We start from the raw sequence: 15587 nt of genomic DNA, 5'->3' as shown, positions 1-15587 counted from the left end.
AACTGGGTCCTTTTAGACTGTGAGCCCACTGTTGGGTGGCGACTGTCTCTAAATGTTGCCAATTTGTACTTCCCAAGCACTTAGTACAGTGCTCTGCACATAGTAAGCGCTCAATAAATACGATTGATGATTGATGATGGGTCATGACATGAGCTGGTGGGAAAAGATGAACAGTAAGGGACTCTATCACCTTAAGAGGTTAATTACACGGGTAAAATACCCCAAAAGTGAGTTTTTTATGCTCCCAAAAAAGTGGATTGTTCTTATCTGAAAGTTAACTTCAGTCTACCCCTAGACGTCACCATTGTCAGTAGCTTCCTCAGTACTATGAGACAGGAGTCCCTCTTTTTGTTTAACCCACTTAGCCCACAAAAAGTGAAGGAAGGTATAATTTACACGTATTCCCACCAAACCTATAGACTGCCATGTTCAGAGGTAGGCTGCTACTCAAAAGTGAATTAAAATTCCTTGAAGACAACTGATTAAAAAAAAAACACCAAACTCCAGAGTCCTCCCAGACCACTCTGATCAATCAATGGTATTTGAGCGCTTACTGTGTGCAGAGCACTGTTCTACACACTTGGGAGAGCACAATGCAACAAGAATTTGGCTCAGTGGAAAGAGCCCGGGCTTGGGAGTCAGAGGTCAGGGGTTCAAATCCCTGCTCAGCCACTTGTCAGCTGTGTGACTTTGGGCAAGTCACTTAACTTCTCTGTGCCTCAGTTACCTCATCTGTAAAATGGGGGTTAAGACTGTGAGCCCCATGTGGGACAACTTTATCACCATGTATCCTCCCCAGTTCTTAGAACAGTGCTTTGCACATAGTAAGCACTTAACAAATGCCATTATTATTATTATTACTGAGTTGGTAGACATGTTTGTTCCCTGTTCACAATGAACTTAAAGTCTAGAGCAGGATAAAGTATAATAAAATATGGAGTTATGCTAGATTGTTCAATCAGTGGCACCGATAAACTTTTTGAGAAAGAATGTGATCAGTAGAATCCTTAAGATCCCTCATTTGGGTTAAGGATGTCCCTTCTAACAACACTCCCCCTCTAAAAGCTCATCATATCTCTCTCCATCATTCATAAGTTTATCTAAATCCTTCTTGAACTTAGTGCTATTTTCTGCTTACACAATTTACCATGGTAATAAATCCTAAATGTTCACTAATGCTTCTTTCATGTATCTTGAAATAACAATGCTAATAATTGTGGTATTTGTTAAGTGCTTACTATGTGCCAAGCACTGGGGTAAATACAAGATATCAGATCCTACATGGGCCTCACAGTCTAAATATGAGGGAGAACAGGTACTGAATCCCCATTTTGCAGATGAGGGAACTGAGGCACAAAAGAGTTAAGTGACTTGCCTAAGGTCACACAACAGGTAAGTGGTGGAGCTGGGCTGCTTTTCAAGTTTCAATGGGCAGTCCCTAATTCTGATATTGTGAGATTTGGGTGACTTCCAGTTATCCTGTCTATATTTAGTAGGGTTCAATCATGACTCCTCTCCGCTTTCAACTTTCCAATCTAACGAGTCCTACCTTACCGTCATTCAGAAGCTGCTCTAAACCCTTAATCATTTTTGTTGTCCTTCTCAGTGACTGACTGAGCAAGTCACTTAAATTCTCTGGGCCTCAGTTACCTAATCTGTAAAACGGGGATTAAGACTGTGAGCCCCATGTGGGACGGAGATTGTGTCTAACCTAATTAGCCTGTATCTACTCCAGCGCTTAGCACAGTGCCTGGCACATAGTAAGCACTTAAATACCATATTTATTTTATTTAAGGTGGTTTTGCAACCAATCCGCCCTTCCAAATCTGCCTTGAGTTAGAGAAGTCTTGAAACACCACACCGCTCTGTCAGACAATGCCCCTTTCATTCATTCATTCAACTGTATTTATTGAGCGCTTACTGTGTACAGAGCACTGTACTAAGCGCTAGGGAAGTACAAATCAGCAACATATAGAGGCGGTCCCTACCAAACAAGGGGCTCACAGTCTAGAAGACTCTGCTCTGATGCTTCTGGCTCCCATATGTCTAGTTTTATGGTGCAAAATTGTGTATTTTTGTCATTGTTGCTATTCTTTGGCATTGCCCCTGGCTTTCACAAATAAGAGGAAGAGACACCCTGACCACCACCCTTACTAAACCACTCGAATTAGCATAATAAATGGGTTTATCAACACAGTGAGAACATAGTGATGTTCGCTGCTGTTGAGGTATCGGAGATATTCTGTTTTGAGACCAAAGACGTCATCCATTAGTGTGCAGAAACACTGGAATTTGTCCTCACTGATAGTGGACAAATACCCACTATCGCATACTCTGTGCCAAGCACTGTTCTAAACTCTGGAGTAGTTACAAGGTAGTCAGGCTGGACACGGTCCCTGTCCCACACAGGGCTCTCAGTCTTAATCCCCATTTTACAGATGAGGGAACTGAGGCCCAGAGAAGTCAAGTGACTTTCCCAAGGTCACACAGCAGACATGTAGCAGAGCAGGGATTAGAACGCATGACCTTCCGATTCCCAGGCCCATGTTCATCCACTAAGCCACGCAGCAATCTAGCTTCAGCCCCCTTCACTCCACAGAAACAGCCTTCTCTAAGGTCACCAACAACTTCCTTCCAGCCAAATCCAAAGGTTTCTGATCCATCCTGATCCTCCTTTACCTCTGAGGTGCCTGCGGCACTGTCGACCACCCCCTTCTCCTGGAAACACTATCTAACCTTGGCTTCACTGACACTGTCCTCTCCTGGTTCTCCTCTTATCTCTCTGGCCACCCCTATTACTGGTATTTATTCAGCCCTGTACTAAGCTCTTGGGAGAGTACAACAGCAAATTTGATACATATGCTCCTTTCTCAATCTCTTTTGTGGGCTCCTCCTCTCCCTCCTATCCTCTAACTGCGGGGGTCTCTCAAGATTAGTTCTGGATCTCTTTCTATTCTCCATCTACGCCCACTCCCTTGGAGAATTCATTCGCGCCCGTGACTTCAACTACATGGATGATTCCCAAATCTACAACTCCAGCCCTGACCACTCTCCGTCTCTGCAGCTTCCTATTTCTTCCTGCCTTCAAGACATCTCTACTTGGAACCCGCCAACACCTCAGACTGAAGTCCAAATCCGAACTCATCTTCCACCCTAAACCCTGTTTTCCTCCTAAGTTTCCCATCAGTCTAGACCTCACCACTGTCCTCCCTTTTTCACAAGCCCATAACCTGGCATTATCTTCAACTCATCCCTCTCATTTAACCTATCACACCCTGTTGGTTCTATCTCCACGTCTCTAGAATTCGCCCTTTCCTTTCCACACAGTGCTGCCGCACTGATCCAAACACTTATCATATCCTATCTTGATTACTGCAAGAGCCTCCTCATTGACCTTCCTACCTCCTATTCCTCCTCACTCCAGTCTGTTCTTCACTCTGCTGGGTGAATCATTTTTCCAACTCTTCAGTCCACATGCCCCCACTCCTCAAAAAACCTCCCATGGTCGCCCACCTGCCTCCTAATCAGACACTCCTTTCCACTGGCTTTAAAGTACTCAATCAGCTCTGCCCCTCCTACCTTACTTCGCTGATCTCCTACTACAACCCTGACCACACATGCTTCACTCCTCTACTGTCAGTATATTGGGCATCTTTCTCACTGCTAAATCCTTGCCCACATCCTCCATCTGGTCTGGAACTCCCTGCCAACTTCGTATCAAACAGACCACCGCTCTCCACACCTTTAAAGCCATACTAGAATCACATTTCCTCCAAGAAGGCTTCCTCAACTAAGCCCTCATTTCCCCTGTAGGCTCTCTCTTCTGAATTGCAGGGACTGTCTCTCTCTATTGCTTTTTTGTACTTTCCAAGCTGTTAGTACAGTACTCTGCACACAGTAAGCGCTCAGTATATGTGAAAGAATGAATGAATAATTGGATCTGTATCTTTTAAATACTTGATATTCACTCCACCCTCAGCCCCACTGCACTTATCTACACATCCTTATTCCCTGCCATTTCCCCCATCTGTATTTATTTCATCGTTTGTGTCCTCCCCCACCCCAGTTTGTAATTTTCTTGTGGGCAGGGATCATGTCTATCAACTGTACTCTCCCAAATGCTTAGTACAATGCTTGGCACAGAGTATGCACTCAGCAAATACCACTGATTGATTGGCCGATTGAATGAGGCTCATATGTAATTCCTGATGGAAGACACCATCATCATCATATTCTGGTAGCGCCAGACATGATGCACAACCAACCACTTGCCCTATGATGATGCTCTATTTGTCCAGTTTTGTTCATTCATTAATTCAATTATATTTATTGAGTGCTTACTGTGTGCAGAGCACTGTACAAAGCACTTGGGAAAGTACAACAATAAACAGACACATTCCCTGCCCACAACAAGCTTACGGTCTCTCAGTCTAGAAGTCTTAATGATTAGACTGAGGTCTGTCCATAATTTATGATAGGAGCCTCCACCTATCAATCAATGGTATTTATTAAATGCTTACTGTGTGCAGAGCACTGTATTGAGTGATTGGGAGAGTAAAATACAACAGAGCTGGTAGACGTGTTCCCTGCTCATCATCATATCCCCTTACGCCCTTTAAAAAAATCACTGGATTTCCTTTTTGCACCTGATTATATTTCACCCTCTGGCAAAGCTTTCTGCTTTCTAAGAGGCTTTTTCTTTTCTTCTTCCTATAATGGTCATTTTTGCATTTCTAGTTATCCACGCAAGATTTCTATTTGATCCCATCTTTAGATTTTGTGGAAAACATTTTTCCTAATTTCTTCTAATAGCCTCTGAATTTTCTTTAGCCAATTTTTTCATCTTTTGCTAAACGGGTTTTTGCATCTTGTCACAATTCCATTCTAAAATTTTAGATGTATCTTCCAGGAGGAATTTTACACTTAATCAAATTGGAATCATTACTGTCCCCCAAATTTCCCACACCAGGTCTTACCCACTACTCAGAATGAAGACGTTATCTTTTCCCAGTGGCTCTTAGGATTTGTTGTTCCTGAAGGCAGACTTTACTGCCACTGAAAGCTTAACCGCCAGGTACTGGCCTGCTGAGTTATTTAGCCAGTATCTATTCTATTTATTTTATTAGTATGTTTGGCTTTGTTCTCTGTCTCCCCCTTTTAGACTGTGAGCCCGCTGTTGGGTAGGGACTGTCTCTATATGTTGCCAATTTGGACTTCCCAAGCACTTAGTACAGTGCTCTGCACATAGTAAGTGCTCAATAAATACGATTGATGATGATAATGATGATGATATGCCCTAGTTTTGCAGCTTCCCTAATCCTGTTGAACCTTTCCTACTCAGTCATTCTACCTCTATACAGCTACTTTTTTTTAACAGCTAAAACACTTGGCTGAAGGAAGAAGTCTGAAACTGTAAAATAGGGATACTTGCTATCGAATGAATACTTACATGCTTGATTACAAAGTACTTAAGTGTGTATAATAATAATAATAATGATGGCATTTATTAAGCGCTATGTGCAAAGCACTGTTCTAAGCGCTGGGGAGGTTACAAGGCGATCAGGTTGTCCCTCTTGGGGCTCACAGTCTTAATCCCCATTTTACAGATGAGGGAACTGAGGCATAGAGAAGTTAAGTGACTTGCCCGAAGTCACACAGCTGACAATTGGCAGGGGTGGAAATTGAACCCATGACCTCTGACTCCCAAGCCCGTTCTCTTTCCCCTAAACCACACATGCTGCTTCTCTTCTCTCAAGCACACGTCTGCTGTGTGACCTCGGACAAGTCGCTTCACTTCTCTGGGCCTCAGTTCCCTCATCTGTAAAATGGGGATTAAGTGTGCGAGCCCCACCTGGGGCAGGGATTGGGTCCAACCTCCTTAATTTGTATCTACCCAAGTGCTTAGAATAGCGCTTGGCACAAAGTGCTTAACAAGTACCATAATTACTAGCCTCTGTGCCTCAGTTATCTCTTCTAGACTGTGAGCCCACTGTTGGGTAGGGACCGTCTCTGTATGTTGCCAACTTGTACTTCCCAAGCGCTTAGTACAGTGCTCTGCACACAGTAAGCACTCAATAAATACGATTGATTGATTGATTCCATAAAATAGGGATTAAGTGTAAACCCCATGTGGGACAGGGACTGGGTCCAACCTACCTAGTATCAACCCTAGCATTTAGGTCAGTGCTCGGCACATAGTAAGCGCTTAACAAGTACCATGATTACTATTATTATCCTCCTTGCCTCAGTTCCCTCGTAGCTTAGTGGAAAGAGCCCAGGCTTGGGCGTCAGAAGTCATGGGTCTAATCCTGACTCTTGTCTGCTGTGTGACCTTGGGCAAGCCAATCAACTTCCCTGTGCCTCAGTTACCTCATCTGTAAAATGAGGATTAAGACTACGAGCCCCACATGGGACAACCTGATTACCTTGTATCTACCCCAGCGCTTAGAACAGTGCTAGGCACATAGTAAGTGCTTAACAAATACCATCATTCTTATTATTATTATCCGTAAAATGGGGATTAAGACGGTGAGCCCCACGTGGAACAAGGACTGGACCCAACCTGATGAACGTGTATCACCCCTAGCGCTTAGAACAGTGCTTGACACATACTGAGCGCCTAGAGAAGCAGCATGGCTCAGTGGAAAGAGCCCGGGCTTCGTGGGTTCTAATCCCGACTCCGCCACTTATCGGCTGTGTGACTTTGGGCACGTCACTTCACTTCTCTGTGCCTCAGTTACCTCATCTGTAAAATGGAAGACTGTGAGTCCCATGTGGGACAACCTGATTACCCTGTATCTACCCCAGCGCTTAGAACAGTGCTTGGCACCCAGTAAGCGCTTCATGGCTCAGTGGAAAGAACACGGGCTTAGGAGTCAGAGGTTGTGGGTTCTAATCCCTACTCTGCCCCTTGTCTGCTATGTGACTCTGGGCAAGTCACTTCACTTCTCTGTGCCTCAGTTACCTCATCTGTAAAATGGGGATGAAGACTGTGAGCCCCACGTGGGACAACCTGATCACCCTGTATCTCCCCCAGCGCTTAGAACAGTGCTTGGCACATAGTAAGTGCTTAACAAACCACCATCATCATTATTATTATTAACAAGTACCATGATGATGATGATTCTCTGTGCCTCAGTTCCCTCATCTGTAAAACGGGAATTAAGCGTGGGAGCCCCATGGGGGATGGGGACTGGATAATAATAATAATGATGATGGCATTTGTTAAGCGCTTACTATGTGCAAAGCACTGCTCTAAGCGCTGGGGAGGTTACAAGGGGATCAGGTTGTCCCACGGGGGGCTCACAGTCTGTAGCCCTACAATACAAGATGCTGTTTGTCATCAAACTTCTTTTAGTCAGCTTTGTGGGTGACATTATTTTCTTCTAGACTGTGAGCCCGCTGTTGGGTAGGGACCGTCTCTACAGGTTGCCAACTTGTACTTCCCAAGCACTTAGTACAGTGCTCTGCACACAGTAAGTGCTCAATAAATACGACTGAATGAATGAATCAATCCCCATTTGACAGATGAAGGGAACTGAGGTACAGAGAAGTGACTTGCTCAAAGTCACTCAGCTGACAGGTGGCAGAGCCGGGATTAGAACCCACGAAGCGAGGTGGCTCAGTGGAAAGAGCCCGGGCTTTGGAGTCAGAGGTCATGGGTTCAAATCCCGGCTCCGCCAACTGTCAGCTGTGTGACTCTGGGCAAGTCACTTCACTTCTCTGGGCCTCAGTTACCTCATCTGTAAAATGGGAATTAAAACTGTGAGCCCCCCGTGGGACAGCCTGATCACCTCGTAACCTCCCCAGCGCTTAGAACAGTGCTTTGCACATAGTAAGCGCTTAACAAATACCATTATTATTATTATTATTCTCTGGGCCTCAGTTCCCCCATCAATAAAATGGGGATTAAAACTGTGAGCACAGCCTTATCACCTTGTAACCTACCCAGCGCTTAGAACAGTGCTTTGCACATAGTAATAATAATAATGTTGGTATTTAAGCGCTTACTATGTGCAAAGCACTGTTCTAAGTGCTGGGGGGAACACAAGGAGATGAGGTTGTCCCATGTGGGGCTCACAGTCAATCCCCATTTTACAGATGAGGGAACTGAGGCACAGAGAAGTGAAGTGACTTGCCCAAGGTCACACAGCAGACATCTGGGGGAGGCGGGATTTGAACCCATGACCTCTGACTCCCAAGCCCGCGCTCCTCCCTCATCTATAAAATGGGGATTAAAACTGTGAGCCCCACCTGGGACAATCTAATCACCTTGTAACCTCCCTAGCGCTTAGAACAGTGTTTTGCACATAAGTGCTTAACAAATACTATTATTATTAATATTCTCTGGGCCTCAGTTCCCCCATCTATAAAATGGGGATTAAAACTGTGAACACAGCTTGATCACCTTGTAACCTCCCCAGCGCTCAGAACAGTGCTTTGCGCATAGGAAGTGCTTAAAAAATACCATTATTATTCTCTGGGCCTCAGTTCCCCCATCTATAAAATGGGGATTAAAACTGTGAGCACAGCCTGATTATCTTGTAACCTCCCCAGCGCTTGGAACAGTGCTTTGCACACAGTAAGTGCTTAACAAATACCATTATTATTATTATTCTCCGGGCCTCATTTCCCCCATCTATAAAATGGGGATTAAAACTGTGAGCATAGCCTGATCACCTTGTAACCTCCCCAGCGCTCAGAACAGCACTTAACAAATACCATTATTATTATTATTCTCTGGGCCTCAGCTCCCCTATCTATAAAATGGGGATTAAAGCTGTGAGCACAGCCTGATCACCTTGTAACCTCCCCAGCGCTCAGAACGGCGCTTTGCACACAGTAAGCGCTTAACAGATACCATTATTATTATTATTCTCTGGGCCTCAGTTCCCCCATCTATAAAATGGGGATTAAAACTGTGAGCACTGCCTGATCACCTTGTAACCTCCCCAGCACTTTGTGCACAGTAAGCACTTAACAAATACCGTTATTATTCTCCGGGCCTCAGTTCCCCCATCTATAAAATGGGGATTAAAACTGTGAGCACATCCTGATCACCTTGTAACCTCCCCAGCTCTTAGAACAGTGCTTTGTGCATAGTAAGCGCTTAACAAATACCATTATTATTATTATTATTCTCCGGGCCTCAGTTCCCCCATCTATCAAAATGGGGATTAAAACTGTGAGCACAGCCTGATCACCTTGTAATCTCCCCAGTGCTCTGAACAGCGCTTTGCGCATAGTAAACGCTTAAAAAATACCATTATTATTATTACTCTCCGGGCCTCAGTTCCCCCATCTATAAAATGGGGATTAAAACTGTGAGCACAGCCTGATCACCTTGTAACCTCCCCAGCGCTTTGCGCACAGTAAGCGCTTAACAGATACCATTATTATTATTACTCTCCGGGCCTCAGTTCCCCCATCTATAAAATAGGGATTAAAACTGTGAGCACAGCCTGATCACCTTGTAACCTCCCCAGTGCTTTGCGCACAGTAAGCGCTTAACAAATACCATTATTATTATTATTCTCCGGGCCTCAGTTCCCCCATCTATAAAATGGGGATTAAAACTGTGAGCACTGCCTGATCACCTTGTAACCTCCCCAGCACTTTGTGCACAGTAAGCACTTAACAAATACCGTTATTATTCTCCGGGCCTCAGTTCCCCCATCTATAAAATGGGGATTAAAACTGTGAGCACATCCTGATCACCTTGTAACCTCCCCAGCGCTTAGAACAGTGCTTTGTGCATAGTAAGCGCTTAACAAATACCATTATTATTATTATTATTCTCCGGGCCTCAGTTCCCCCATCTATCAAAATGGGGATTAAAACTGTGAGCACAGCCTGATCACCTTGTAATCTCCCCAGTGCTCTGAACAGCGCTTTGCGCATAGTAAACGCTTAAAAAATACCATTATTATTATTACTCTCCGGGCCTCAGTTCCCCCATCTATAAAATGGGGATTAAAACTGTGAGCACAGCCTGATCACCTTGTAACCTCCCCAGCGCTTTGCGCACAGTAAGCGCTTAACAGATACCATTATTATTATTACTCTCCGGGCCTCAGTTCCCCCATCTATAAAATAGGGATTAAAACTGTGAGCACAGCCTGATCACCTTGTAACCTCCCCAGTGCTTTGCGCACAGTAAGCGCTTAACAAATACCATTATTATTATTATTCTCCGGGCCTCAGTTCCCCCATCTATAAAATGGAGATTAAAACTGTGAGCACAGCCTGATCACCCTGTAACCTCCCAGCGCTCAGAACAGTGCTTTGCGCATAGTAAGCGCTTAACAAATACCATTATTATTATTATTACTATTATTCTCCGGGCCTCAGTTCCCCCATCTATAAAATGGGGATTAAAACTGTGAGCACAGCCTGATCACCTTGTAACCTGCCCAGCGCTCAGAACAGTGAGCCTCGTCCCCCTCTCCATCGCTTAGTACAGTGCTCTGCACACAGTAAGCGCTCAATAAATACGATTGATTGATTGATTGAACAGTGCTTTGCACATAGTAAGCACTTAACAAATACCATTATTATTATTATTCTCCGGGCCTCAGTTCCCCCATCCATAAAATGGGGATTAAAACTGGGAGCACAGCCCGATCACCCTGTAACCTCCCCAGCGCTCAGAACGGCGCTTTGCGCATAGTAAGTGCTTAACAAATACCATTATTATTCTCCGGGCCTCAGTTCCCCCATCTATAAAATGGGGATTAAAACTGTGAGCACAGCCTGATCACCTTGTAACCTCCCCAGCACTTTGCGCACAGTAAGCGCTTAACAAATACCATTATTATTATTATTCTCCGGGCCTCAGTTCCCCCATCTATAAAATGGGGATTAAAACTGTGAGCACAGCCTGATCACCCTGTAACCCCCCCAGCGCTTTGCGCACAGTAAGTGCTTAACAAATACCATCATCATTATTATTATTCTCCGGGCCTCAGTTCCCCCATCCATAAAATGGGGATCAAAACTGTGAGCACAGCCCGATCACCCTGTAACCTCCCCAGCGCTCAGAACAGCGCTTTGCGCATAGAAAGCGCTTAACAAATACCATTATTATTATTATTATTATTATTATTATTCTCCGGGCCTCAGTTCCCCAATCTATAAAATGGGGATTAAAACGAGCACAGCTTGATCAGCTTGTAACCTCCCCAGCACTTTGCGCACAGTAAGCGCTTAACAAATACCATTATTATTATTATTCTCCGGGCCTCAGTTCCCCCATCTATAAAATGGGGATTAAAACTGTGAGCACAGCCTGATCACCCTGTAACCCCCCCCAGCGCTTTGCGCACAGTAAGCGCTTAACAAATACCGTCATTATTATTAGTATTCTCCGGGCCTCAGTTCCCCCATCCATAAAATGGGGATCAAAACTGTGAGCACAGCCCGATCACCCTGTAACCTCCCCAGCGCTCAGAACAGCGCTTTGCGCATAGAAAGCGCTTAACAAATACCATTATTATTATTATTATTATTATTCTCCGGGCCTCAGTTCCCCCATCTATAAAATGGGGATTAAAACTGCGACCACAGCCTGATCACCTTGTAACCTCCCCAGCGCTCAGAACAGTGCTTTGCGCATAGTAAGCGCTTAATACCATTATTATTATTATTCTCCGGGCCTCAGTTCCCCCATCTATAAAATGGGGATTAAAACTGGGAGCACAGCCCGATCACCCTGTAACCTCCCCAGCGCTCAGAACGGCGCTTTGCGCACAGTAGGCGCTTAACAAATACCATCATTATTCTCCGGGCCTCAGTTCCCCCATCTGTAAAATGGGGATTAAAACTGTGAGCGCAGTTTGCACACAGTAAGCGCTTAACAACTACCGTCATCATTATGATTATTATTATTTCTATAACCCATGACCTCTGACCTCAGAGGCCGGGCCCCTTCCACCGAGCCACTCTGGGTCCAACCTGATGAAGGGGTGACACCCCCCCCCCCACCGGCGCTTAGTACAGTGCTGGGCGCCCAAACAGTGGTCCCGTCTTTTCCATGGAGTCATATTCACCTGGAGTGGAGGGAGGGGGCGGCGATTTGAAGCCGTCCCTGTTGGGCCGCAAATGGAGAGCCCAAGGGGGCATCCCCGCCTGCCCGCCGGGCCACCTGAGGCGATCAGACAACGCGGGGGGCGGGGCGTGGTCTGGGCGTTTGGGGGCGTGGCTTTACGTTTCGTGGGCGTGGCCTCTGGCGGAGGCCCGCCGCTATTGGCTGGCCCGAGGAGGCGGGGCTTGGGGCGGCCGTGGCTATGGCAACGGGGCGCGTGGCGGGGCGGGCGGGAGGCCGCTCGGGTTTCCCTGGCTTCCCTTTGAGCTTCCCGCCCTGCGGCCAACCGTTCCCCGGCCGCGCTCCCTTCCCGCCGCCCCGGCGTCCCTGGGCGTGCTTCTCTCCCCAGACACTCACTCAGCCATTAAGTCAGTCCCTCACTCAGTCACTCAGTCAATCAGTCGGTCCGTCACTCAGTCATCACTCAGTCAGTCACTGTCAGTCACTCACCCAGTCACCCACTCAGTCAGTCATCACTCAGTCACTCCGTCAATCAATCAATCAATCGTATTTATTGAGCGCTTACTATGTGCAGAGCACTGTACTAAGCGCTTGGGAAGTACAAATTGGCATCACATAGAGACAGTCCCTGCCCAACAGTGGGCTCACAGTCTAAAAGGGGGAGACAGAGAACAGAACCAAACATACCAACAAAATAAAATAAGTAGGCTAGAAATGTACAAGTAAAATAAATAAATAAATAGAGTAATAAATATGTACAACCATATATACATATATACAGGTGCTGTGGGGAAGGGAAGGAGGTAAGACGGGGGGATGGAGAGGGGGACGAGGGGGAGAGGAAAGAAGGGGCTCAGTGTGGGAAGGCCTCCTGGAGGAGGTGAGCTCTCAGCAGGGCCTTGAAGGGAGGAAGAGAGCGAGCTTGGCGGAGGGGCAGAGGGTGGGCATTCCAGGCCAGGGGGATGACGTGGGCCAGGGGTCGATGGCGGGACAGGCGAGAGCGAGGTACAGTGAGGAGATTAGTGGTGGAGGAGCGGAGGGTGCGGGCTGGGCAGTAGAAGGAGAGAAGGGAGGTGAGGTAGGAGGGGGCGAGGTGATGGGCAGCCTTGAAGCCCAGGGTGAGGAGTTTCTGCCTGATGCGCAGATTGATCGGTATGACTCAGTCATTGAGTCAGTCAGTCACTGTCAATCACTCAGTCACTCAATCAGTCAGTCAGTCACTCACTCACTGTCAGTCAGCCACTCAGTCAATCAGTCACTCAGTCAGTCCCTCACTCAGACACTCACTCAATCAGTCATCACTCAGTCATTCAGTCAATCAGTCAGTCACTGTCAGTTACTCACTCAGCCACTCAATTAGTCAGTCATCACTCAGTCAGTCAGTTAGTCATTCAGTCAATCAGTCAGTCACTATCAGTCACTCAGTCAGTCAGTCAGTCACTCAGTCATTCAGTCAGTCAGTCCCTCATTCACTCAGTCACTCAATCAGTCAGTCAGTCAGTCAGTCACTCACTCAGTCATTCAGTCAATCAGTCCCTCATTCACTCAGTCACTCTGTCAGTCATCACTCAGTCAATCAGTCACTCAGTCACTCTCACAGTCACTCAATTAGCCACTCAGTCAGTCAGTCACTCAGTCACTCACTCACTCACTCAGTGAATCAGTCACTGTCAGTCACTCAGTCACTCTCATAGTCACTCTATCAACCACTCAGTCACTCAGTCAGTCACTCACTCACTCACTAAGTCACTCAGTCACTCATTAAGTCACTCAGTCAGTCACTCACTCACTCAGTCATTAAGTCACTCAGTCAGTCACTCACTCACTCACTGTCAGTCAGCCACTCAGTCAATCAGTCACTCAGTCAGTCCCTCACTTAGTCACTCACTCAATCAGTCAGTCATCACTCAGTCATTCAGTCAATCAGTCAGTCAGTCACTGTCAGTTACTCACTCAGCCACTCAATTAGTCATCACTCAGTCAGTCAGTTAGTCATTCAGTCAGTCAGTCACTGTCAGTCACTCAGTCACTCAGTCAGTCACTCAGTCATTCAGTCAGTCCCTCATTCACTCAGTCACTCACTCAATCAGTCAGTCAGTCAGTCACTCACTCACTCAGTCATTCAGTCAATCAGTCCCTCATTCACTCAGTCACTCAGTCAGTCATCACTCAGTCAATCAGTCACTCAGTCACTCTCACAGTCACTCAATTAGCCACTCAGTCAGTCAGGCACTCAGTCACTCACTCACTCACTCACTCAGTCAATCAGTCCCTCATTCACTCAGTCACTCAGTCAGTCATCACTCAGTCAATCAGTCACTCAGTCACTCTCACAGTCACTCAATCAGCCACTCAGTCAGTCACTCAGTCACTCACTCACTCAGTGAATCAGTCACTGTCAGTCACTCAGTCACTCTCATAGTCACTCAATCAACCACTCAGTCAGTCACTCAGTCAGTCACTCAGTCACTCACTCACTAAGTCACTCAGTCACTCACTCACTCAGTCATTAAGTCACTCAGTCAGTCACTCACTATCAGTCACTCAGTCACTCATTCATTCATTCATTCGTTCATTCATTCATTCATAAATTCTTATTAATAATGATTGTGGTATTTGTTAAGCGCTTACAATGCGCCAGGCGATGTACTAAGTGCTGGGCTGGAAACAAGCAAATTCACTCACTCATCCATTCGTTCATTCGTTCATTCATTCATTCTAATTAATAATAATTGTGGTATTTGTTAAGCGCTTACGATGCGTCAGGCACTGTACTAAGTGCTGGGCTGGAGACAAGCAAATTCACTCATTCAATGATTCATTCATTCGTTCATTCATTCATAAATTATTATTAATAATAATAATGGTATTTGTTAATTGCTTACGATGCACCCGGCACTGTACTAAGTGCTTGGAAAGTACAATTCGGCAACAGATAGAGACTATCCTTATGCAACAATGGGCTTACAGAAGCAGCGTGGCTTAGTGGAATGAGCCCGGGCTTGGGAGTCAGAGGTCATGGGTTCAAATCCCGCCTCCACCGCTTGTCAGCTGTGTAACTCTGGGCAAGTCACTTCACTTCTCTGTGCCTCACGTCATCTGTAAAATGGGCATTAAGACTGTGAGCCCCACGTGGGACAACCTGATCACCCTGTATCCTCCCAAGCGCTTAGAACAGTGCACTGCACATAGTAAGTGCTTAACAAATGCCATCATTATTATTATGATTATTAGAAGGGGGGAGACAGGTATGTATACAAGCAGACAGGTATATATACCATTGAATGAGAGTACAAGGCAATAATAATCAGACACATTCATTCAGTCAGTGGTATTTATTGAGTGCTTACTGTACTAAGCGCTTGGGAGAGTCCAATCCCGGCTCTGCCACTTGCCTGCCGTGTGACCTTGGGCAAGTCACTTAACTTCTCTGGCCCTCAGTTCCCTCATTCAGAAAACAGGGATTAAGACCGTGAGCCCTATGTGGGGCAGATATTGTGTCCAACCCAATTACCTTGTATCTACCCCAGGGCTTAGTACAGTG

At 45.9% G+C, this 15587-nt stretch overlaps 1 protein-coding gene across 1 annotated transcript in view; it reads right to left on the bottom strand.

Annotated features, from left to right (window-relative positions):
• Positions 1 to 12125, bottom strand: part of FBXO43 (F-box protein 43) — a 31975-nt gene extending 19850 nt beyond the window's left edge. The window contains exon 1 of the mRNA XM_038745773.1: positions 12048 to 12125. Within this exon, the coding sequence (XP_038601701.1) occupies positions 12048 to 12120 (73 nt within the window). The 5' untranslated portion in view covers positions 12121 to 12125. The remainder of the gene's footprint in view (positions 1 to 12047) is intronic.
• Between the last annotated feature and the right edge of the window lie 3462 nt (positions 12126 to 15587).

Source organism: Tachyglossus aculeatus, chromosome 4 (genome assembly GCF_015852505.1).
Source record: "Tachyglossus aculeatus isolate mTacAcu1 chromosome 4, mTacAcu1.pri, whole genome shotgun sequence".
NCBI classification, from domain to species: Eukaryota; Metazoa; Chordata; class Mammalia; order Monotremata; family Tachyglossidae; genus Tachyglossus; species Tachyglossus aculeatus.
The sequence above is the reverse complement of the archived record's forward strand: the minus strand, read 5'-3'. Positions and strand labels throughout refer to the sequence as shown.